Source organism: Dermacentor albipictus, chromosome 4 (genome assembly GCF_038994185.2).
Source record: "Dermacentor albipictus isolate Rhodes 1998 colony chromosome 4, USDA_Dalb.pri_finalv2, whole genome shotgun sequence".
In the NCBI taxonomy this organism is placed as follows: domain Eukaryota; kingdom Metazoa; phylum Arthropoda; class Arachnida; order Ixodida; family Ixodidae; genus Dermacentor; species Dermacentor albipictus.
Window position 1 is genome coordinate 97,600,466 of NC_091824.1, and position 26,219 is coordinate 97,626,684.

General features: G+C 45.7%; 1 protein-coding gene across 1 annotated transcript in view; it reads right to left on the reverse strand.

The window, feature by feature from the left end:
* Positions 1-26,219, reverse strand: part of SrpRalpha (signal recognition particle receptor alpha) — a 52,308-nt gene that overhangs the window by 13,008 nt on the left and 13,081 nt on the right. The window contains exons 6-9 of the mRNA XM_065443703.1: positions 23,161-23,320; positions 20,936-21,051; positions 4,660-4,769; positions 3,464-3,723 (exon numbers count right to left, since the gene is read on the reverse strand). Of these exons, the coding sequence (XP_065299775.1) occupies positions 3,464-3,723; positions 4,660-4,769; positions 20,936-21,051; positions 23,161-23,320 (646 nt within the window). The remainder of the gene's footprint in view (positions 1-3,463; positions 3,724-4,659; positions 4,770-20,935; positions 21,052-23,160; positions 23,321-26,219) is intronic.

The window sequence follows — 26,219 nt, forward strand, 5'->3', positions numbered from 1 at the left end:
AAATGCCATTGTCGTTTTAGCATACACCACATGACATTGCCACAGGTATGTACAACTGTAACACGTGGTCGCTGATGACGTCACAATCTCTCTTTCTCTCAAATACACTCTTCCAGTACCTATTTAGAACTCAACAATTGGCATATTGGAAGCTCAGATTGTTAAGGCCAGAGTAGAAATGCCAACAGCGTCACACGATTGTCGCCACTGTGATCTTGCTGCTGTAATCATGGGCATGCTCGCGTCAGCCACATAGCTGTTCGTCGTACACAAGCACATTGGTTAACCAGGTGATGCTTTGCTTGCATAATCCTAAATGATGCTGGTTAGTCAGCTAACCAGCAAAGTGCTTTGCACAACGACGATTCCCACAGTGCGTGATATCTGATACATTCTTTTGGGATGTTCACCCTACTGTGTGTGTAAACACAACACATAGCAAGCTTTCTAGTACAATAAGATCTCCTTATTCCGATCCTCGTTAATATAAAAGATGGGATAATTTGGACTCGTCCACTGGTCCTGGCAGGTGTCTGCATTAGTTAATGCCATCAAGCTCTCATTAATCCGGACAATTCTCAAAGCTTGGAGTGCAGTAAATGTACAATACAATTGAGCAAAAACAAAGCTGGTGTCCAACTGAAAGAAAGCAGCTGAGTCCACATGGCCATAGTCATCAGTGTTAACCATACGGTAATGACAGGAACACCAGAATGCTTCAAGCTTATTTTTGCCTTTATAGCCTTTATTATTGCATTCATTGCCATGCATGACACTGCGTTGTCCAGTAGCTAGTCGCCATCAATCAAGAGTGCCTCGTCACTGACCGCGGTTTCGTCTGAAGCGGCTGCGAGAAACAGCAGTTCCGTTTTGACTCTGTGCGCGCATGGCCTGTGTGCCTCCAGAAATGCGTGGCCGTCATCCATGATTGTGTTGACATCGACCACAGTTTTGCCTGCAATGGCTGTGGCAAGCCTTCAGAACTTTGAGGTTGCCATCCATGATCGCGACAAAAGTGACCGCGGTTTCGTCTGCAGAGGATGTAGCAAGCAGTACTTTCGTCTTGACTCAGTGTAGCGCATGCGCAATGTCAAGAACGCAGCTGTGATGAGATTATTTCAATTATAATTAATCGTTGCTGAGGTACAGCCTCAGTGCATGAAGTGACGAAGTCATTCATTATCACACTGCAAGCCAGTCATTAAAGAAAATCCAATACAAAGAGAAAAAGAAACTGCACAATCTAATCGAACACGCAAAAAAGAATTAAGCCTCCAAAGAAAGTATCAAAATCAGAAGGGGCCTTCAGTTTCGTGGTCTGCAGTGGAGCTGCAAGATGAACTAGAGGTGTTGACAAAGGCAGCGCTCAGAGCATAGAAGTGGTGCTGAAGACAAGCACTGATGAAGAAAAATCCTGGTGACCCTCAGGCGAACAACAGGGATTCGGTGATGCAGGAGTAAGTCCGGTTGTGGCATTGTAAACATGGGAAGGTGGCCTTGGCATGGTAGGGGTCTCGACGCCGGACATCAAGTCCAATGTATTCACCTCTGCTCCCGGTGCATGGGCTTCATTTCTCCCACGTCGACCGGCACCTTTTTGTTGTGATGATCACGAAAATGCAGCGACCACGCCTTTGGAAGGTCGCCATGGTCCAGTAGAAGGCACAAAGCCCGGGCCTGATACCTGACGACTTCACTCTTGCACCTGGAGCACTGGTGAACTACTTCCTCCATGCAGGCTTGTTGCTCCATGTCTCCCCAGTTCCTTCTTTTCTCTCTCCTGGCTTGGTGTTTCTGTTCGAATTATTCTTCGGCACACTTGTGCAACCGCGACAGTGTCTTGTCTTTGCATGGCTGACCCACTCTGATTATGGCACTCGTGCACATGACACATCACAACAGCAGAAGCTGTCAAGGATGGAGAACAATTCACTAAACTCAGCAGCTACAGTTTAACGGCATCGAACTCACTGGCTACATCACAACTGACGGACACTTTGTTGCTGACTGGCTCACTGGCGAAAAAATCATCAGGATGTGCAGGTGGAATTGCAAAGCACGTCTTGGATGAAAACACGGGCCCTGCACTGCAGCTACACTGTGAAGGAAGCATGAGGCATCATTCGCTGCTGTGAGTGCTAATCCATCGTGAGATGACAAGAATTGCAGCTTCCACACTGCTTTTGTGCTGAACAGAAACAAGATTTGTTGATTCATTCAGCAAGTAAATGTACACTAATTTACTAACTACAGTGAAACCTCATTAAACCGTAGTTGTACGGAGCTCGAAAAAAGTACATACTAAACGGTAGTACTGCTTAACCGAAATAGCATGGGATCGCTCACTTACCTGTCGAAAATGGAACTCAGAGAGAGTGCGATGAAAGGAGAAAAAACGTGCAGTATTTATTTACTTCGCGTGACAAACGTGTTATTTTCGTTTGATGCCGCCGCGGCTTAGCAGCGACGACAGCGGCCTCAAACTTGCTGCAGCTGTGAGCCAGCTTTTCCAGCCAGCACCCTCTTCTCTGCAAACACTCGCATGGCAGAGTCCTCGTTGGTATTACATATTCTTCGTTGCCAGGCGCAGTAGTGTTGCAGAAGTCGCAGGGCACCTTTATTGTGGGGTGCTGTTCTTGTCGCGACAATTGCATTTATGAGGCTGACGTAACGCACAGCTTCTGCTACTATCGGGCCTGAATCGCCCATGCTATCGCTTTCAGTGTCGTTCTTATCACTGTCGCTAGGCGACACTTCGGCAACAACAGAGGCAACAATGGCGAAAAGTCGAACCTCGTAGCTGACCTCTCTTTGCGGTCGCAGCAGCGCTGCCGAGCAACTTCTTCACATTCTAAATGCCATACACCGTGGTCAACAGTAGACCCATGTCGCGTGCCAGCGCAGACTTCTCACGTCACATTCAATAGCCCGAACGATGTCTAGTTTTTCTTCTAAGCTAAGCACCCGGTGTCTTTTATATCCGACTTTCGGCATGGCGCAAGTTCTCGCTTGCACGACACCACAACGCTCTCTGGCACGGTGCTGAAATGATGTTGATGTTGATGCGGTTTAACGTGCAAACGCACAGGGCGCTTGGAGGTCGTTGTGCTGATTTCTGAGACTTGTTGATCTGCTGGGCCACCTGATGGAGACGACGCACCGCCATGTTTGCGCGACGAAAAGTGGAAACACTACGTGTTAACCGATACATACGCAATAAGCTGGTACAGTTTATCCGGATACAATATACATGATGTTCATGGCCACTGGGTCGGGGATTTGACTTTACTACTTTTAAAACGGAACTACTGCTTAAGTGGGTATGGTTTAACGAGGTATTGGTCTTTTTTTTTTTTTGGTTACCCTCTAGAACTTGACATTCGATTAATTAGATTTCTTTTTCAGTCTTGTGGTATCTAAATTAAAAAATGTTTATTGTATGTACATATAAAGAATAACTTGCCTTGGCCAAGTTGGTGGACTTTCCAACTCCATTCACACCGCAGAAGGTAATGACGAAGGGGCGCCCAGCACGCTGTGCCTCCAGGACGTCTCGCAGCAGGTTGACACGGCGCTTGGGTGAAAGCAGCTGCACCAGCGCATCTACCAGGGTGGCCCGCACCGTGGATGCCACGCCCGTGAAGCTGCCAAGCACACGCCCTTCCAGACGGGCTCCCACCGAATCGCACAGCTTTTGGGCCACATCAGCCGCCACATTTTTGGCTGCGACAGAACCACAAATGGAGGCACTCTCACTACTAGACCGTTACGGTGCCACAATGTTTTGAACACTTGCAGTGACATAAGCAAAACCGTGTATTTTTATTTTTTATTCAGAAAGGTGATCTTCTTTCACATTTTTTATTTACGAAGTCTGTAAGCATTGCATGTATGTATCCTAAGCTTTTCTGGCAAGCACAGAGAAGAAAAAAGCAATGCCCAAAGCAGAATGCATCATTTCCATGTTCCCTTTAAAGCTTTGCATGTAAACGTTTCAGGCAAGAGGACAAAAATACCAACCACTGCAGTTCAGAAATACAATGTCCCGGATCATGCTTTTTGGGAACTTATTACTAACCCGTAAAAAAGACAAGCAACTTTATTGCGTCATTTTTTGCATTCTTGATGTGAACATTGGCACTGTGAAACTGTACAAAACGGAATCATATCAACGAGGTTCTACTATATATATTTGGACACGGTTGTCTGAATATATATGAAGTGGGTTCGATATCACACAGCACTAAAGAGTTATAAAGAATTTTTTTTTCCACATTGAAGAGCAGCACATACCCAGTGACCCAATTTGGTGTCGAAGAGGTTTATTGAAGAGTGACCACGACTCAGTGTCACATAAGGTCAATGACCCAAGTTGGTCCAACAGCCGATTTGAACATGGTTCCCTCAGCACAGCAGCCCAATGCTCCATCCACTAAACCATGAACTATCCAGTGACCCAAGTTGGGGTAAAAATAGTCAGAGACAGAAACATACCAGAAAGTGTGTAAGGTATCTTAAAAATGCTAATCACATTAGAAGCATTTACTAACTCATGTTAAGGTGTACTTGTTAACACAGGCACTGCAGACACATGAAAGCATGCCACAACATCAGGGACAGAGGAACAAGAGCTCAGTAGAGTGTGATCGGTCAGCTCACCAATAAGATGGTCTCTCAGCTTGTCCAGAACAGGGGCCATGTCCTCTGCTGTGATACTCTTGGATCCGACCAAGCCACGGAACATACCAAACATGCCTCCAGTCTTGCCTCTACAAAAACAATGAAGCATGAAACGAAAATTCAATGGCGATTTAGCAACAAATGTGAGAAGAATATGTTAGGATTACATCCTGGGACCTCAAAGAGGTGTATCTAAGATGTAAAATGCATTCAGCGCACTGCAAAGTGTTGTATGTACAGGAGCTCACTAGACAAATGTCCTGCTTATTTGAGGAGCAAAGTGCAACTGACAATTGTCCAGAGGAGACCATCAGTTGCAACATATACATATGGCCACTGAGTCGAGAAGAAATGGCAATATTTTGGTTCTGATATGTCGTTGGCATGGTCATCAGCCATGTCGCCAGCACCTCCTGGAAACTAAAACCAGCAAAGCCTACTCAAACAGTCAACGACCACGCCCAAATTGAAGGACAAACCAAGTAACGAAATCATAAAGGTTGCATTTATGATTTGATGGGCGAGTTCTTTTTCGTATATCCAGCATTTGTTAATTTACGTATTAAACAGTGACGCTTTCCCGGTTTATATTAAGCAGTTTCACATGGTACTAACTCTACTTTGATGTCCTTGCAGACGAAGGTGGTGAGGGAAGCGCCGGACAATGACTATAGACCTTTTGCAAAATGGCAGATACTCTGTGCGCAAGTTGATTTCCCACCCCTATCTTGAAGGATAGATGTGCATGAGAGCATAGGTCATCAAGGAAAGTTTGTGGGCCACTCCTTACAGGTCACATTGAGTTTGTTGCTCTGTTCTGGCATATACATAGCATGTTCGCTGCACAATATGACCCTGCTAACACAGGTTTGGTTCCCTACAATGCAATATTGGTTGAATATCTTGACATGCACAAGCACTTGCAGCCCGAATGTGCAGTTTACTTCAACACGAAGGTGTAGATGGGGAGAGGTCTTTACTGCAGGAGCTACGAATTTTGTAAATTCTTAGATAATTTTGGATTCCATCAGTGAAAACTACACAGAAAAAGGAAAGGAAAAAACCAAGAAGCATGTCATGCTGTGATACTGTATACTAGTGTAGCAATCCCGTGCAGTTAACTACAGTAAAAGCTCGTTAATTCGAAATCGCTTAATTCGAACCGCCGGTTAATTCGAACTGATGCCCGGGTCCCTGCAAAGCCCTATGTATATCAATGGGCCGGAACGCCCGATAATTCGAACGTACCGGTACTCACGTCGGTTAATTCGAACTAGGAGCCGGCAGCCGACATTGCTTCTCGTAAATAGAAGTCGCCTCGTAACGAGTACAATGCATTGAAATTTTTTTTTTAATATGCACAGCGACGAGAATAAATAAGCCAGCGCGCATTTTTGCACGCACGAGGCGAGCCGCCAATTTCCTTGCTGGAGCTTCCGGCGTTGTTGTTGTTACGACTGAGGGAAGGATGAAAAGGAAAGTGCACGGGCCTGCCGATTGGCTCAGGCCGAGCCATCACCGCTGCCGCGTGCAGATAGAGGAGAGTTCAAAGATAAGAGGAAAGAAAGAAAAGAAAAGACGCGCGTCGCAACAACCGCGTACGCCGCAGCGGACGCTGGCAGAAAAAACAGATAGGCGTAAACTGCTGACACGCGCGTGGTAGAAGCGAAATGCCATACTAAAACGCTGCTGCCACGCACGGAAGTGACGTCACAGTTATGATGACGTTGTTTAAACAAGTATGGCGTGTTCCGGTTTGTAGTTTTGCGCGCGCTGCTGGAGCTGCTTCAGCTTTTCAGCTTAGCTAAAACACAATGTTACGGTTTCTTACTGTGTTGTGTGAGAGAATGTTGTTCTAGTTGGTTGCGCTGGAAGAACCGGATGGTGTTCGAGTTTGCGATCTCGAGCCATGCACACTTGGGCGCAACGCTAGAGCAGCTCGTTTCTTTATGCCTTGGAGCGCGTTTATGGTTGGTCTTGTGCAGCTCCTGTTACGTTTTTTAGTGCTGTTGCTCTTGTTTGTTGAATTTACTAATGTCAATGGAGCATATGTAAACATGCATAAGGCGACGCAAAATGTTTGAACGCACTTTGCTCATCAACAAAAGGCGCCCTTACTTTGCACAGCGATTTGGAAATGTGTATGCACCCTACATCGACGTCAATGCCGACGCGCACCACTTCTGCGTTTTCGAGCTCGAGAGCAGTGTGTCGACGTGGTGTCCAAGGCCAAATAGGCATCCGACTTTGCCAGAAGGCGTACACACAACTTAAAGAATCGCTACATACGACACACCCTGCAATACGCATGATCCGTGTCAGCACCATATGCAGTCGGCGCTGTGCTACCACGACTCTTCGAAACCGACAGTCCAAATGAGGCGACATGTCGTGCTGTTTCGTGGATGCAGCACAGTTCGTTCGAAGCTTCTGTAGCTTCGTAACGGCAACGTTATTCGTACTCGCCGATATTACACAGTGACCCAATATGCAGTCGGCGCTGTGCTACCACGACTCATCGAAACCGACAGTCCAAATGATGCGACATGTCGTGCTGTTTCGTGGATGCAGCACAGTTCGTTCGAAGCTTCTGTAGCTTCGTAACGGCAACGTTATTCGTACTCGCCGATATTACACAGTGATTTGTACACACCACACAGCCACAAGGAATCGCAACGGTCCTCCCACTGCGTGCACGCGTGTGTAGGCGCCGACAGTCATTTTCGATTTTAAAACGCTGCACAAAATAAATGCTTTATGTATTTAGGCGTAGTGTATTTAACAACAAAACGATAACGTTAGCATTTCATGTATTTTTTCTAAGTTTTCTTTTTGTGACGTCATCATGCGTGGCAGCAGCGGACTCCACTTGGGGTCGTCTGCTGCCACGTGCGTGCACCCAGCGCCGGCCAAACAGATAAGCGGCCGAAGCCGCGCTCGCTCATCGCTCGCTGCACACCACTCTCCGGCGCATGCCGTAGCAGGTTTTCTCTGACGCGCGGGCGCCGCCGCCGCCGATGCTCCGGAGCAAGCCGTTTCAGGTTTTCGTTGCACTGCGGCGGCTGCGATAGGTGGAATGCACGAGTAGTCTTGTCGCATTTTGCATGAGCTTGCTCATGCAAAATGCGACGTATGAAGTGAAATGCGACGTATGAAGTGCGTATTCCTCGATGACGATCCCAGATATGGCTATTTTGGCTTCGGCCCTAGCAGCCAAATGCAATGGCCATCTTTTTTTTTTTTTTTGCCGCCTGCTCGTTAATTCAAACTCCGCTTAATTCGAACAATTTTTCAGTCCCCCACGAGTTCGAATTAACGAGCTTTTACTGTAGCATGGCCAAAGTGTGACCTCACAAACACTAGCATTCAGCCACACGATTGGATCACCTTTGTCGCAGCCACCATTCCCAGCATCTCATACTTGGCTCAAGGAATGTGACTGCTGTTACCTATGCATGGTTTTAAGCAAGTGGTGCACCCGATTATGACAGTGCTCTAGAGTGCAAAAAATAGATAACCAGCCATGCGTAAGCTGCACACACTTCTTTAAATATATTGAGTGACTGCTCAATCAAGGCCGCTGCACTTCACTGTTTTGTGTAGTGCGAAACAGGGGTGAATGGTTGGCATGGCCCTGCAGCTGCCAAGCTGACAAGTGACAGAGTGGACTGAATGTCATATTGCATTTTGTAGCTTAAGACTTAAATGTAGACAAATTGTATAGTAGCGTGCAGTCGTAGGTCAGCACATCTAACTTCAGCAAAGGCATGTTGCAGAAACAGCACAAAACACAAAAACGCGGAGGGTTAGGCAACCGGCTACTAAAGACTGCTCGTGTCTGTCCCTCACAATGGCGGTCGAAAATCAGCATTGTTTGACTACAGCAGAGCGTTGTCGGCGTTATGCAAGTCCCCAATTGCACAAAGAAAAAAAAAAGAAAAATGCAATCACTCAGCTATCCCAGCACAGTCTACTTCTGGTAGGTTGCTAGAGCATGAACATTTGGTGCATGTATTCAGTGTACTTTCATCTATCTGCAGCAAAAGCACAATAATGGCCAAGACACAGACTGTCTAGGTCAAAGGCAAGATGTGCATGCAGCAATGCATCGACAAACTTGGGCTGTATTCTCGGGGGTTCACAGTCGTGATATTTCGCATGGCTAGCACAGGTCATGTCGACAGGCAACAGCGTTTCTGGCACTGTTACGAGACAGCATGCTTGGCACTGCACGTAATATGGCCCTGCTTATGGACGCCTATGCATTTTGCATCTGTCACGCAAAATTGAAGGTATCCTCGAAAGTGACCATACAAGATTATAGATCCCTTTTTTTTTTTGGCCCCTTGTGTAATTAAGTCACTCATTTTCTGGTGAATACGACGTTTCAGGTTTTAGGGTGGCCCCCTGTGGAGTCTTAATTTTCTTTAGGCGACTGGAGAAGAGGGGAGTGGGAGGCAGGTCAGTGTGCATCTCCTCCTCTAACTCAATGGCATGGCTGTCAAGAAAGTAATGTGGTCCTCACACCTTATGTAGGAGGTAATCTACAGTGGGTGCAAATCTTTGGCAAGCGGAGATGGTTGTGGCTTCATGTGCGCAATTTAGCCCTGGAGGCTGCGTAATCTCAAGCTTCAGAAATTTGCTGAAGCGAGAGGCACACAATGCATCTGCTCCTCTCTGCCTGTGCCCTTTCTGATAGCATCGTCCCACTGCGGGCAGATACTATCACTCATGGCAGCGGAGTGGATGTCAGTAAAAACGGCAATTTGCTTCGTTATATCGAAATTTCATTGTATTGAAATTCAACCTTTTATGCAAAAAAGTACAGTCACCGATCGATATTTTTTTACACGGAAAGGGGCCGTGCAATTATCAGAATTATCGGGCTGTCGAAAGAAGCAAATTTGAATGAGAAAACAATTTATTTTAATGAATTTGGGAGTCTACGATGAACGATACAGTTTCATGCCACATCGACGATATCTTCACATCGGCGGTACGAAGTATGCCAAGCCAGCCACGTGCTCTTCACCCCCACGGCTGATAGCGTCGCCCCCACTAGGACGACGCTATCATGAAAAGCACCGGCAGTGGGGAGCGAATGCTCCGTCTGCTGTCGCACCAACAGGTCACCGAAACTCGAGATTACGCAACCTCTAAGATTAAACGGGCGGGAAGACAGATTACATGATGCCACACCGTCTCGGCATGCCCACTCTTGCCATACGCGGCAGATTGCCTCTAAAGCCCAGACAACACGTACGCTTGCGGACATACGCAAGCTCGCGTCCGCGTGCCCACGCATGCGAAGACGGTGCAACATGGCTCGTACGCGTCGAAACATGGTGTGATCTCGGGGAATAGCTCCTCTCTGTTATCACGGGCTTGAGCTGCCTCGCATTGGCGCGCCTGGCTACGCAGCTACGGCGATAGTACATTCAATTCTCAGTGAAGCAGATTTATAACATGCAAGAAAATGCTTCTTTCCTTTTTGTGCTGATCTAACAGCTATAAAAATATAATATTTACATTTGTAGATATCGAAGCATGTTGAAACACTGACAATAACAAAAGCATGAAGCGGCGTCTGCCAACGCATCTGTGAGTGAGCGCGCGCTGTCGCGCGTCTTTGTAGATGCAAACCGCCATTCTTCGCAGGCGCGGCACATGCTAGGCACGCGAACGCAAGCTTGTGCGCGTCTGCAAGCGTACAGGCTCGTCCACTCTTAGGGTGAACACGGCTCACCGTGGCCGCACTCCGCGGGGCGCCAGTGTGTCCGACGCGGCGGCGCAACGAAACGAAGCGGCGCAGGTGCACACGGACCCAGGGGAGGTGCCTCGTGTCGTCTGCTACAGCGCTGGAGCGCGTCGCCTCTTGCTTTGCTGTACACTTCGCTAGACCCAGGTGACTGAGTGCCCGAGGCGGCATTGCAGGAAGGCACACTTCACTAACTTTATCATTTTCCAGCTGGTTCTGTCTACACCTTGTGAACAGCCTGCTTAATCAATATACATAAACAGAAGCAAGCTTCTCACCACATAAGTCACTTAGCATGTTTTTTATATGTGATGAGTGTAAAAATAGTCATTTTTTCGCGCTCTTTATTAGGCTGGGGCCCTCTTATTTTACTCTCACAGAACTTCGTGTGGTGCATACCGAGAAACCTATTGGGCGCGCTCTTGGTTGGAGTCATCATGTGATGAGCCTAGCGCGCCGTTTCGCGCATGTCTTGATGCTAGAACGAATGTGCTTAATTGTCTCAAGAAAACGTCCGAAACCTGCTATAAATTTCGCAGAAAGTTAGAGAGCGATTGTTCAATCACGCATCATCATGTTTGCCATGGATTTTACCATTAAGGAGGGCAATACTATTACTTCGACAACAACTAAGAAGTGATCTCAGCTGCTTCGCACTCTCTTATTGACGCGTTAATGTCGCTGGTAGGAGAGCATGGAGCGCTTTACGCGATGTAGGAAAGTGCTCTCCCCGGCATAGCAACTGATTTGGCGGCGATTTTACTCCCCCTTTTCATCTTTCTGCATCCTATAAAAAAACTAAATTCGTTTTTGCTGTCACAGCTTGTGTAAAATCACCAAAGCGGTGCCGGTCCTCTTAGGGCTACCTGACGCGAGATGTCGCATTCTCATTTTGAGGAATCGTCGGTCAATTATTTGATTACATTGATTAGGTGAAGTAAAACATATGGCGCCGACATTTTTTTTGTTGTTTTTTTCTCCTTGGAATCAATGCACGCCGCATGCGAATGCTGTTTCCATCCATTTCGAATAGGTAATTAAAGTGGAAAATCTATAATCTACATGTCTGCTTTCCAGCTTAAATTACGTCTTGCCGGGTAATTAAGTCGTTATTCGCTTCTATTTCATTTCGGTACTTCCTCAGAATGGGCCATATGCATATTCTCACTAGTATATAATAATTTGGTAATTGTGCGGTATACGTCCCCAAGCGACACAAGGAGTTACACCGTAGAGGTGGGCATCGGATAAATTTGGAGATTAGGAGGAATTTATTTCTTTTTATGGGGTGGGCTATGCTGAGTGGGTAAAAGCCAAATATGAATACGGCGCAGGAACCCTTGCCGCGGACTAGCGATGCTGTTGCCGTCCTGGGGAAGTGGCCGGTCAGTGTGTTGGACAAAGGCGGCCACGACATTTAAACCGACGGCCATGAGGCCGGCATGGTGTCGTCTGCCCACAGCATGCCGGTGGTCGGCAAACGGACTCGCCGTTTGTAAATGCTAAGCCCAGCCCAAGCCAGACTGCTGTGTTTAGGCCAGTCTACTTTTTAACTGACCATGGGCGTCAGCCTGATCAACCGCTGAGCCCCCCTCCCCCCCCTTTTTTTTTTGCGTAGGTCATGCTACCCCATCCTAGCTTAATATGATGATGCGGTGCAGCCAACGACTACCCAACTGAGTGACTGGCCACTCAGGAGTTACAGATTCTGGGATGACTCGCCAAATCGAAAGACACCAGAGGTGCTTCCATTAAACGCATTTCCGTCGACTTGCATGATGAACTGCATTTTGTTCGGTTGCTGGTTGCCATGGCACTTCGGCGATAAAAACGCTGTAACAGTGCAGAATAATTTTATTTCCCCGATGCGCTTTGGAAACTAGTCAAACCAGTCAAACAGTCGGTTGCTGGTTGCCATGGCACTTCGGCGATAAAAACGCTGTAACAGTGCAGAATAATTTTATTTCCCCGATGCGCTTTGGAAACTAGTCATGTCGCGGGTACTGGAAAAAGAAAGACAACGCATTGTAGATCTGTACCTACAAAACTATTCTCAACGCGTTATATCGGAGATGACAAAAAGGCCACTGAAAACTGTAAATAGAATCGTCCAGGCTTACAAGAAGGATGGAAGAATTGCGGATGCTCCCCGTAAAGCACAGCAAAAAGTGACCATTGTTGCGGCGGCTGCTGCAAACCCGACCGCCACTGTTCGAGAAATTAAGAACAGCCTCAGGCTGGGTGACATCCCTGACACGACTATCAAGCGTCGCCTCTACGCCCCACCCAGCCTAAAATGAGCGTGAAAAAATGACTGTATTTTTACCCTCATCACTTATAAAAAGCATGCTAAGTGACTTATGTGGTGAGAAGCTTGCTTCTGTTTATGTATATTGATTAAGCAGGCTGTTCACAAGCTGTAGACGGAACCAGCTGGAAAATGCTCCAGTTAGTGAAGTGCGCCCTCCCGCAATGCCGCCTCGGGCACTCAGTCACCTGGGTCTAGCAAGGTGTACAGCAAAGCAAGAGGTGGTGCACTCCAGCGCTGCAGCAGACGACGCGAAGCACCTCCCCTGGGTCCGTGTGCGCCTGCACTGCTTCGCTTCGATGCGCCGCCGCGCCGGACGCACTGGCACCCCGCGGAGCGCGGCCACGGTGAGCCGTGTTCACCCTAAGAGTGGACGAGACTGTACATCTGGTCTCGGCTTAAAGCAGGCTGCGCGGCTGTAGATGCACTCAGCCACGCCTACAGCCAGATGCAGCCATGGCCAAGATGAGTGCCAGAAATCGAGGCACGCGCTAACTTACCCCCCTAACTCCACCCCCTCGCAAGCGCTTGATCGCGTTACCTTGAGCTCACTCCCCTAGCCTTCTTTCCCTTTGCTCACGCGCGAAGGCGGCGCTCGAGAAGCCACCACCATTTTTTGTCTCACCCTCGCTCACTTTCAGTCTCACCTAAAGCAAACAGTGAGCGGGGCGCGATAGTACCTTATCGCACTTTAACTTTGTATAGAGCATGATGCGGCTCAACTTCAGAAGTCCCTCTTGCTGCACGGCGCGCGATTTGTGAGGTGCGTCTGCAAGCAGCCGCCTGTTTGTAATTCAATAATTTGGCCATCCGCATCCGCTGAAGTTTCCATCTATTGCATCGGCATTCCTTCGTGGCAGCAGTGAAATTTCGTTATATTGAAATCGCATATGGACACACTTCCTTATATTGAGGTTGTAAATACATGGTGTTCTATGGACAAGAGGTTACGAAAAGTTATATACTTCGTTATACCGAGAATTTTGTTATATTGAAGTTCGTTATATCAAAGTTTAACTGTATAGCAGTAGTACAGAAAAATAATTTGCACAATTTTGTTTAGTGTTGTACAAGCGCAGTTAACTCTGCTAGAAAATTCGTGATGGACAAGGCTGCTGAGGGGTTTCATGTCTGTACTTTGTGTTTGCAGGACGCACGCAACACTATGCCGCAACGTGTGCATTTCACATACAACCTGGCAGGCACGTACCCAGGATACTTTTTCGGGGGGGGGGGGGGGGGGGCCGCCACCTCCATCATCATCATCATCATCATCATCATCATCATCATGTTTCATGTCCACTGCAGGACGAAGACCTCTCCCTGCGATCTCCAATTACCCCTGTCCTGCGCCAACCGATTCCAATTAGCGCCCGCGAATTTCCTAATTTCATCGCTCCACCTAGTGTTTTGTCGTCCTCGATTGCGTTTCCCTTCTCTTGGTACCCATTCTGTAACCCTAATGGTCCAACGGTTATCTAACCGGCGCATTACATGACCCGCCCAGCTACATTTTTTCCTCTTGATGTCAATTAGAATATCGTCTGTAGCCGTTCGATCTCTGATCCAAACCACTCTCTTTCTCTCTTAACGTTATGCCTAGCAATCTTCGTTCGATCGCTCTTCGCGTGGTCCTTAACTTGCTCTCAAGTCTCTGCCCCATATGCACTGGCAAAATGCACTGGGAAATGCACTGGCAAATGCATTGGCACTGGACACATGCACTGGCAAAATGCACTGATTGCACACCTTACTTTTCAATAATAATGGTAAGCTTCCAGTCATGAGCCGGAAATGTCTGCCGTATGCGATCCAACCTATTTTTATTCTTCTGTGAATTTCCTTCTCATGATCAGGGTTCCCTCTGATTAATTGACCTAGGTAAACGTACACCTTCACAGTCTCTAGTGGCCGACTGGCCATCCTGATCTCTTGTTGCTTTGCCCGGCTATTTATCATTATCTTCATCTTCTGCATAATAATATTCAACCCCACTCTTACACTCTCTCTGTTAAGGTCTCCAATCATTTGTTGTAACTCGTCTGCATTGTTGTTGAATAGAACAATGTCATCGGCAAACCGAAGGTTGCTCAGATATTTGCCGTCGATCTTTACTCCTAAGCCTTCCCAGTTTAATAGCTTGAATTCTTCTAAGCACGCAGAAAAAAGCTTTGGAGAAATTGTGTCTCCCTGTATGACCCCTTTCTCTGTAGGTATCTCCCTGCTTTTCTTGTGTAGAATTAAGGTAGCTGTAGAACCTCGTAGATATTCTAACGCGAAAGACGCGGCAGTAAGACGAGAAACTATTTACAGATTATATTTACAACAACGGTTGCAACGCTGACCGGTTAGATTCATAGCGTGAGCCCAGTTCGTTCTTCCTTCTCTTTTCTGGAGTGATGGCGCCTATAGTGCCTCGTTCAAACAAACAGATACCTCATGCATGTAGCAATATTTTCCAAGCTTTTTACGTAAGCGTTCTGCACTCCTTGATTACGTAGTACCTCTACGATTGCTGGTATCTCTACTGAATCAAATGCATTTTCGTAATCTATATAAGCCACATAGAGAGGCTTATTGTACTCTGCAGATTTCGCGATAACCTAGTTGATGACATGGATGTGATCCAGTGCAATGTATCTCTTCCTGAAGCCAGCCTGTTCCCTTGGTTGACAAAATCCAGTGTTAACTTTATTCTATTCGAGATTATTTTGGTAAATATTTTATATAATACTGGGAGCAAGGTAATGGTCCCATAACTGTTCAATTCTTTAACGTCTCCTTTTTTTCTGGATTAGTATAATGTCTGCATTCTTCCAGTTTTCTGGGACCCTTGCAGTCGATAGACACTTCGTATAAAGAGCCGCCAGTTTTCCAAGCATTATGTATCCTCCATTTTTGATTAAATCGACTGTTATTCCACCTTATTCTGCCGCTCTTCATCGTTTCATGCCTTGCAGGGCCCTTCTGACCTCATCGCTAGTTATAGGAGAGTTTCTGTATCCTGTTCATTACTGTTTCTAAGTGAACTATCGTGAATCCTCCGGGTACTGCATAAAGGTCAGCTTAGAATTTTTCCGCTGCTTTTACTATATCTTCGAGATTGCTGATGATATTATCCTTCTTATCTTTTAGTGCATACATCATGGTTTGTCCTATTCCAGGTTTCTTTTTTACTGATTTCAGGCTGCGTTCATTTTTTACGGCTTCTTCAGTCTTTCTCATGTTATAGTTTCGAATATCAGTTATTTTCGCCTTGTTGATCAGTTTTGACAGTTCCGCGAATTGCGTAACGCTGTGCGGCCGCCAGTCCCATACAACCGCTTAGAGCGCAGGACTCCGCGATTCTAGACGTACTGCACTCACTGCGAAAGGTTAGAAAAACACCCACATAAGCGCAGCAGAGAAGTGGCTACGTGAGGCGGTTCGACCGATAACTGTAGAAGCGTCATTCAAAACAAGTAATCGTTCTCCACTTCCGGCGGCCTTTTCTCTACTTCCTTCTTAAATAAAAATATGTTGATCCATAAATATTCTCATAAACAACGGTTAACTTTTTTATTATTCGCTTTTGCTTGCAGTTTGGTTGTTGCCTTGGCTCTCCCTTAGTAGATCGCTTAATTTCTCAACTGCTTGCGATTTTTGTTTCCAGTTGCCAATTTTGCACGAAAAGTGCTATACAGTTAGGAAAAAACAGAGGAGGTAACGGGCGACAGTCATCTTGCTTATGGGTTTAAGGTTATTGCAGGGTTTCATGATGGACGCTCTTTCACATTATTTTATTTCCCACCTTATCTAACCCATATCACGTGTATATGGTTCCGGGCATCTGCCAGCGTCGGGGCGAGCCGTAACTCAAGGAAACAATGAAGCAAAGGGATAAGTTAAACGCAATTGACGTTTTCTCCGGCCGCAACTCGTTCCATGAGAGTACAAACCAGCTGAGTAACAGCCGCATCCCTCTCATGGTCCCAGGATCAGCCTAAACAAAGAAGGTTGAACTAACAAAAGCAACAGCTATGCGCGTGACGGTTGAATAGATGGTGACAACTGAATGCATCTCGAGTTAATTGCGTGGGTGCGGAATCTACGAGAAAATTGGCCTTCACATTACAAGAGATGCCGATAACTACCGCCATCTAAAAGGAGTGAAAAAGACAGCATAATGCTGACCGATGAACAGCTGCGAAGTCTCAACATTGATCTGGCGGCGCTTTAGGAATGTGTGAGGTGTGGTGGCGTGGGTGGGGAGGGGTATGCCACTTGATTTCGGGGGGGGCCCGGGCCCCCCCCTGGGTACGTGCCTGCAACCTGGACTGCACAATGCAGCAGTTTAGGCTGCCTTGTGAAAACCACAAGACAGCCTAGGAACCTTGGTACTCTCTGCCGACATGCATTAGCCTGTTACATCCGTAAGCACACAGATGAACTTGGTAAGCATTCTCACCATAGTTGTCGACTGGTTGCAGAGTGCAGTTTTTTGCTACTCGTACAACCATATCAGCATAGCAACAAGCTTCTCGCAATGATTTTCTGCCTGGCCCCACACCAGCCAGCAGTAAATTTTCATTGCGGCCACTCTGCCTTGGTTCCAAGGCCTAACCAGCGTAGCTTTGCTGTGGCTTGGCTTGGCAAGTTACTGTTTAGCATATGATTGACCAATATCTGTTTACAGCAGCATACCTTCAAACCTGGGAACATTAGAATTCATAGAAGTTTCACGGACAGGTCAAAGGGCAGGAGGTGAATGCAAGCATTACATTAAAGTTTGCCCTGTGTACACACTCCTTATGTGATACACAAATGCACTTTATTACTGATAATTCACCTTTAGACATACCCAAGGCAAGTTTTACATAACAATGACTTTTTCACAAACTTTGTTGTTTCAGATTTCACCTGTTTCAGGAAATTCTCTGAATAAACTTGCTCACAGCAAGTACCCTTCTAGTGTATGGCTACAAGGATACAATTACAATTTCTTTCTTGTATGCGTTTTTAAAGTGAAGCTTTTTATGGTTACCATTCCATGGTCTTGCCTGGGTCGATCAGTCGCTGGTCAGGTTCTTGTCGAATAGATTCATATTCACTTAAAAAATAAAAAATTAAGCGCGTCTGGTGGAGGGATGAGAAATTCAGCCCCCCAGCGCAGCAGCCTGATGCTCTTACCATTAGGCCCCAGCCCTACATACCTACTCTTCTCTAGTGCCAACATCAGGCAGCTCTTTGAGCTGATTGCCACGCGTTGATGATTATGATTCCCACACTACTCACAACGTAGGATCGAGCAATAAGCATATCCACACGTTGATTGTGATAACAATGATTTCCATACAACAGCACATATCCACAGAGGAGTGTTGGCCAAGAAGCAGGAGGTACATATCATACAAGGAAGTTTTAAAGAAAAACTTGATATTGTGCCAATGTCAACCAACTCTGAAATTATTGCCGCGTGCTGATGATAACCCACAACGGGGATGTGCCAAGAAGCGGCCGGTACATTTAAAGTGAGTACCATATTTACTTGCATAATGATAGCACTCGCGTAATGACCGCACCCCTGAATCTTGCCGTAAAAATTTGATTGTTTCTTTTCTTTCTTGCGTAATGATCGCACCCCAAACTTGCCGCAGTGATATGTCGTGTGGCAAGTCTAGCTGATGATGATTATGCTTACCATATGTCAAATGCTGTTGAATGCTTTGCGAATGACTGTTCAAGACTTACCAAGTGGTCTGCATGCACCAAACAGATCCTTAAGCAGATGCCCCATTTCATCACTTTCTGTACTTCCAAGAAAAAAAAAAATCTACAACCAAATTTGCCTTTTCTTTATTAATTGTAGGCTTTATAATGGTTGTGGCCAACAACCGCAAGAAAGGCACCTTTCAATTGCTCTCGTCTGCACTCATAGGCATGCAACAAATCAACAGATTTGTTTGTTGCGTGTGACGACAGGAACCATGTTTACATTGATAGGTTAGAAGTGTACTCAATTCATGCGCCGACGCTTGTAACCCAGCTAAGATATTCGTCCAATCTTAGCGGAAATGCACCGTATTAGGATTGTAGTGAAGACAAGTGCCGAAGTTTTCACAGCATGCCCGCTATGTGTTACTGTCCCTGGCAGCTGAGCGTGCCCTTCTGTTTCTGTTCCCTAAAAGTGGACATGGCTATGTTATTACCGCAAACTTGCCGATATTAACGATATTATTCATTACTGAAACAAAAGAAACTGTTTCAATGCACGTAATGAACTCCCGAGAAGTAAAAAACATGCGTTCGGGGCATCCGGCTTGCTTCGCCGGCCACCATATTTGTTTCGATCTCCCACACAGTTACAGCGGCAGCAGCCTGTTTGTTGACTTGTCATTCCGTGGCAAAGGCGGGATGAAAAAAAAAATTTTTTTTCCAGGGAAAATTTACCCCATGTAATGATCGCACCTCAGAATTTGCATCAACTCTCTCTCGAAAAAAAAGAAGTGCTATAATATGCAAGTAAATACGGTAAGAAATAATGGAGAAATACAAGCCTATATAAGATTTTACACTGTGAAACATGGGTACGCAAGAGCACTTGCACGCACCAGTTTTCTTTATGCCAAAGAGGCAGGAATTAAATGAGAAAACTTATAGCATTTCATCAAGCACTTCATGAAAGCTTCACTTCACATATATTCCAACATGTGCATTGTATCTGCATAATTTTTTTTGTGTGATCTTGCTCTACCTCCAGACACCTTTAAAAATTTTCTGCAAACTGAATCTGCTTTTCCTAAAACTTGATGGAGCATTTGTAAAATTGTGAAACGAGCCCAAATTCGTAAACATTACAAAATATTTGGAAAATTGGCAGGTATGCAATGCTTATACTGCCACGTTGTAGTGACAATGAATAACATAGCAAGAATTGTGAACTGCAAAAAAATTCTCTAGTGGGCAAGCCTGTGCCCAGAAAAACAAGTTACACTCAAGCGCGATGATAGCAGCAAACGCAATGGCGATAGTCAAAATTTGATCTGCAGGTCAAGCGCATGAGCTTCATACATGACTCATCAAAGGTTCCAGCGTAATCGATGGTGCATGCGTGACTTCCAGAAAGTACTACCCGATTCAGGTGGCATATACAATCAGATTACACAAGGTTCAATGACAACAGACAACGGATATAACTATTGATAATATTCGAGAAACTTCAGATGCATGCAGGCATGTCCTACATCGAGTGACAACATTTAACATTTCTCATCCAGTGAAAAGCGGTCACCGGAGAATGATCAACAAGTGCGTGTGTCAATACAGTTCTCAGAAAGCCGAGAAACCAGTTTGTCAACTGAAGCAGGAGAATGAGGAACAACTTCAAAGGTGCAAACTTTTTGCTGACATGTGCCACTTTTTCAGACATTGTGTGCGCGGATAAAGCCTGAAAAATCAAACAATGCACTGTACGCAGTCTGAAATTTTGGTCACCTTTATACAGTGGTTGAGTAATTAAGATGGCGGTGCCACAGTGATGTTCAAATAATCGAGCAGCTGCATAAATTCGGATGGCGAGTGCAAATTGACTTCATCTTGTCTTGAGTGTGAGCCATGGCAATGGCTAAGCAACTTGCTCGACAATGAAACTGGCACTATCAATTGTGCATGTTTTTAAGTTTGCGTTTGTTTGTTCAAAACATTTAGAAGACTAAACACGAAATTCACATCAAAGTGAATATCAAATAGAATATTCTTACAAACCTCACAGTGCCACAAAAAGAGCTTTCCTTCTTTGAGACCAAGCATATAAAAAAAGAAAGAGTGTCAGACCTTGAGTGTTACTACCAATTTGGGAACCTCATTACTGCATCTTAAGAAAGCCAACTTAAATGTATGATACCTTTATTTATATTTTAAATGTTTGATTTGTACTGTATCCTTCATGCGCATTGTCAACCCTATATAAATATGTGATATTTGCATCAGTTTAAATGACCTAAGTGGACATTCTGATACTGTCTCTTTCAAGCACATCAGAAGTACCTCTTCATTTAAGCTAAGAACAACATTTTTAGAAATGCTCATGGCAGCAGGCATAAATTACACAGTTCTACCATCTAAGAAGCTGCTTCAGCTACTGTGATGCAATCTTTGACACATGTCAATGTCCTGACAGCATGCCAAAAGTACAAGAACATACAACTTACCCCTTGGTGGACTGTTTTTTCGAGCTGACATGGTCATCTTCCTCGTCAATTTCTTCTTCGCTCTCGGAACACTCCATGTCCTTAATCTCCCCACCACCTTTTCCAACCCATGAACGCTGGAGTTGCAAGGTAAAAGGCACCGGAATAAAATATGGTTAGAATTCTAGTTTACAATCTGCCTGTTTACAGCTGCAAATGACCTAAAGGCAGATGATATGCCCAATAATATGCCCCAATGTACATACAGTATACCGCCAGTTCATTATAGTTAAATTTTAATATAATGTAAAACCTCCGCTAAGCAAATGTGGATATAATGAACTACAGTCACAAAGGGATAATTTTGGACTTGGCAGGGTCTAACAAATGTCTGTTTAATCAGAAGTACTAAATATCAGCTTTGCCCGAAAGTTAATCTATTCCACAAGTGGCCAAAAAAGCGCGACAACACGTTCCTGCACACAATGTAGAGACACTCAACATTCACACGTCTCCTGATATTCTTTTCCCCACATGGCTACCGCACCTCTTGTAATCCAGCTTGCCCACGCAGCAGGGCACCGCCGGCGGTCGGTGTACTTGCACAGGGTGTCTACCAAGTTGACATTTTCAAATTCCCTGAGTTTTCAAGGTTTTCCCTCAGTGCCTTTCCAATATTCCCTGAGTGACACAGAACTTAGTTTTATGTCAAGACGGGAGAACCCGGCTGTCAAGACGTGGGAACCCGGCTACATCAAACTCGCAAAAAAACGCCCATCAGTTGGATATAGAGCATAATTCGATATAAGCCTGCTAAATAAATGGATGTCATAATAGCACATACCATACATGAAATCACTTTATTGATGAACCTAGCCTAGTTTCCCATGAAATAGTCTTGCATTGTCTTCTGCTTGGGCAATTTCACTGCCTGCAATGCACGCACTTCTCTACATTGTCTAAGGAGTCGGAGCAGCTGAGGCTGCAACCTTCCGCATTCGCACAGAAGCACCAGATTAGTGCGAGTGCACCAATCACTTCGGAGGATGTGGGCAAAGGACTGTCGTTGCTTTCCTCATTGTGCCTACTTTTCCTTGTGCTCGGTATGATGTCGGCAATGTGGTCTCCATTTTCGGGCTCTCCCGTGGTCGCGACGCCATCATTTGCACTCACAAACTCGCCCACCGTTGATTCGTCAACGGCTTCCAGAAATTCTGATAGCTCACTCTAAACTTCAGCAACACCGGCAATGGCTTCGTTGCATTCATCAGAATTTGCAATCATCACCGAGCACGCGGAAGCCAGCACAGCTGAAGCGATTTCGAATGAACCACTCATACACGGCCGTGGGTACGCGTCGGGCGCCACGAGCACCGGGTCGCTAGTTTGGCTGCTTTAGCCCTAATGTCCCCTTTATTCTTCAAGATCGTGCTGAGAGTGCTCCTTGGAATCTTGCACGCTGCGGGGTTATTCAACTTCTCACCGCATTCGAGCCGATTTACGATTTCGAGCTTCATGACAAAAGGCGAATTCTGCCGCTTCATCACAGCTACACTGCGGGAGAAGGCCCACAATGCGCACACACAATGAACCAGAAAAGCAGCAAGACTACTCGCACTTTTGCCATCTTGCACGGCGAGGGCACAGGAGCTTCTGATTGGCTGTCTGAGCAAGCGCTGCGGGCGGGCCAGGATCATTTTTTGCAGGGGGGGTGTCGACGGCTCATCCAAGGCAGCACAGTCCCGGTCGGGAGAGCGGTTGGATGGACCCGCGCCGCCGTGTTTCCCCGCCACCACGAGGGAAAGCCAACTTCTGGGGATACTTTTCCGCCCCTTGACGTTCGATATATCGGGAATCGCTGCTATTTTTGTTCGATGTAAGCGTAATTTTTGCTATACATACTCATTGTAACTATACCATGTCCAGAAATTGTTTGATATATAGAATCATTCGATGTAAACAGGCTCAATATAGTAGGGTTCGACTGTATTGAAATTCGTAGTTCTGAAGTATTTTTACATTAAAAATGTCCACAATCTGGCAGTGATATTAAAACATTCGTAAATTTGAGAAATTTGTTAATGTGGGGTTCGTAGTAGTGACATTTCACTGTAGTTAGATTTGACTGCAGTGATGTTCTGAAGCCTAATAATGTGTATACATGAACCATATACACTGAAAAATCCAGGATTGCCAAGTAGTTTGTGGGTTCAGTAACCCTGGATTAACATTCATGATGCCCTCACCGACTCAGCAGTCAGGAGCTCTTCCGAACGACCGCCTTCCTCGCCCTGTGGAGGTGCCCCTCCGCTGTAGTCAAGGGTCTTAAGGTCTGACGACTTGCCACCCTGGTCCCAAATACGAGGCTTCTTTGACTTGTCCTTCGCGGCAGCAGGGCTTTTCGCGCTAAAATAAAAATGAGCAAGAAGATCAAACTACGAAGACCCATGCGCAAGCAATGCAAACACCCATAAAAGACAAGTGCTGCTGAAGCAAGAGAACAAATTTTACGAAGCTCTTCGTAAGTACAGAACAACGGTCATTAAAATTCTATAACTTCAGACAAGTAGAGGGACATGAAGATTAGATATGCACGCAGAATGCCGAGTACTCAAGCACCCACAAGAAAGCCACAGGTTTCTTTGGCATGTTTCCAGAACTGTTTACAAATCAGCATTGTACACAAAGCCAATACTCATACATACAATGCATTTTGTGAAGTCAATTACACTGCAGGTGAAACCAAACATTTTGACAACATCTCGCTTGAAATCAGTCTGCTCCTGGGACCCCATTATGCAGAGTTGCCCTCATTAAATGTTGGGGCTAGCTGGACCTGCTTGGAAGCTCTCTATACTAGTGACAACAGAATGTTTGAAGCAATATTAAAGGGTCCCTGAAACGGTTCGGATAAATTTTGTAGACGCATAGGGTACAGCTAAAGTTAATAATTTGCCCCACAATTTGTGTGAAAGGTCTCATATTAAGAGAGCTACGAATCATTACAAGTTACCCTCCTCCATAGTCATGCATTTCCCCCTCAACTCGTTCACCGAGTGATCGGGGCTAAGCTCCGCCTACACTGGCTCTGCGTCATGATGGCACGACGTGTCGTCGACTTCCGGTTCTCTAGGAGCGAGCATGCAAAGCCTCTCCAAATTCTCCGCCAGCTGTTTGGCAGTCGACCCCAAGTGAGAGCTATCGAAGCAGCATGCTTTGTGAGCATTCTGTCGCAGCGCCGAACGTGTCTGGTATTCCGGTAACCACAGGCTAGCTGGGCCTTTCGACAGAACGAGGGAGGCATAAACTGAAGCTGATGAAGGAACTTTAGTGCAGACATACGTGAGCTGCCTGATCGTTCTCCATGATCCAGCCACCCATTGGCACAGAGCTTGATCAGCCAAACAAAGAACTAATATTGCTCTAACCAAGTGTAAAACATTCTAAACATTTACAAAAACAATGTGTTAACGATTACACTCCTGCGAAAGATTTACACCAGCAGCAAAGAACACATTTTGTTACTGTTACTGTGTGTGGTTGAGCTCTGTGCCACCAGGTGGCTGCACCCTGCAGACCATTCACATTTGCACATCTGCTCATCCAGTGAGGCGACACGCAAGGGGACACCGCCAGGCCCTGTCCCCTTGCGCTTGCGTTTCTCTTAATACCGGACTCGTGAAACGCTATTGCGTTAGTAATCTTCCGTTGTAAAATGACGGCCGCAAATGCGCAAATCCGGGTGCCGATCGGATAGCAGCACACCAATGCACTGCAGCCAGTTCGCTCGTCTGCTGCCTTGCAGAGGGACATGATGTTGCAGCTTGACATATTGCCAGTCATTACGTTTGCAGTCCACAACGCAACAAAGTCGAATCATAGTGCTCACGAAAAGACTGAGACCGACTCTGACCGCGGAGCTCTCGTCGAAAAGGAGCATGTTGTAACACAAGCAGACGATGCTTGCTGTGTGCCGGAAGTGCTTAAGTGCAGCGAGAAATTGTTCTTGTGCATTCTCTTTCTGTTACTTTCTTTTTATAGAAACAAATTAACTAACACTCCAACTGTTACGAAGATCATTTGTTCACCATAAAGGTGGAAAAATTATAGATGACGCGCCCTGGGCAGACAATTGGATAGCTCGCCCACATGACGTCAATTGGCTGATTTATGTCATATGGGTAGGGGCGGCAGAAAATTCCACCAAGCAGTGTGCTGCGATCGGCAGCAATGTAAATTTTTAACCCTTTGAGGGTAGATTTTTTTCGGCATACGCGACCACCCAGGGTCGATTTTTTTTATTGCAGATTCCAATTCTTAGGGACTTAGTGCGGAAAAAAACATACCGTAATTTTTCTATGCTGACTGTAAAATGAGAAAAAATATTTTGTGTTGGTATATAGGGACTCTTCATTCATGAATAACAACAATAAAAAAGCAAATAAAGTTATAAGAATTAAAAATTTGATGCATTGTTATACATATAGGCTTTGAGGATGCGCTCACGAGAATATCCCCTGTTCCTGCTCTTACACTAATATTAAAGTCCATAGAGTAATCAAACTGCGTAGGTGCGCGCACTCAAGAAAACTGTGTGGTTGTGTGCTCGTCAAAAAAGCAAAACGTGTGACAAACTTCCCCTAATCTTCATCTTATCACCAACCAGAGGCAATTAGTTTTCGCGAGTGTCCAAAAAAAAAAAGCAACTGGAACACATGCATGGCGGCATCCTTCCTATGCGCACCCCTGTGAGCATAAACGAGTGAGAAACAAGCGGTAGCCCTTTGAGCAATTAGTAACGAGATAGCCATCAGTTTTGCAAGTGAAAGAAGCCGAAACCAGCCCGCAGAACAAAACCCAAACCGCTGCCCGACCGCGTGCGCCAATGCGCGAGCAGTAGTATATAGATACACGGGAGCAAACTAGCTCTAAAACAAACCATGCAACAAAAACTGAGAGAGGGAGGAGCACGAAAAAAATTCCCTGTATTCCCACATGGTGGCGGCATATGACAGGAAAGAAAAAGTTTGGAAATTGGCATGTTTTTAAACGTACAGATGGCGGCGTAAGTATACGGCATCGACCATTTTCAGACTTGTTCACGGTGCTGTATATTTACGTCATTGACCCTCAAAGGGTTAAAACCTTATAATAAATTACACGCTTTATGCGGAGCACTTAGATGCGTAAATTAATGATCAGAAGGACCTACTCTAACGACTCGGTACATTTGTAGAAAATTGTCAAAATCATTTCAGGGTCCCTTTAAACAAGCGACAGACAAAATTTCCCAAAACCTGGGGCC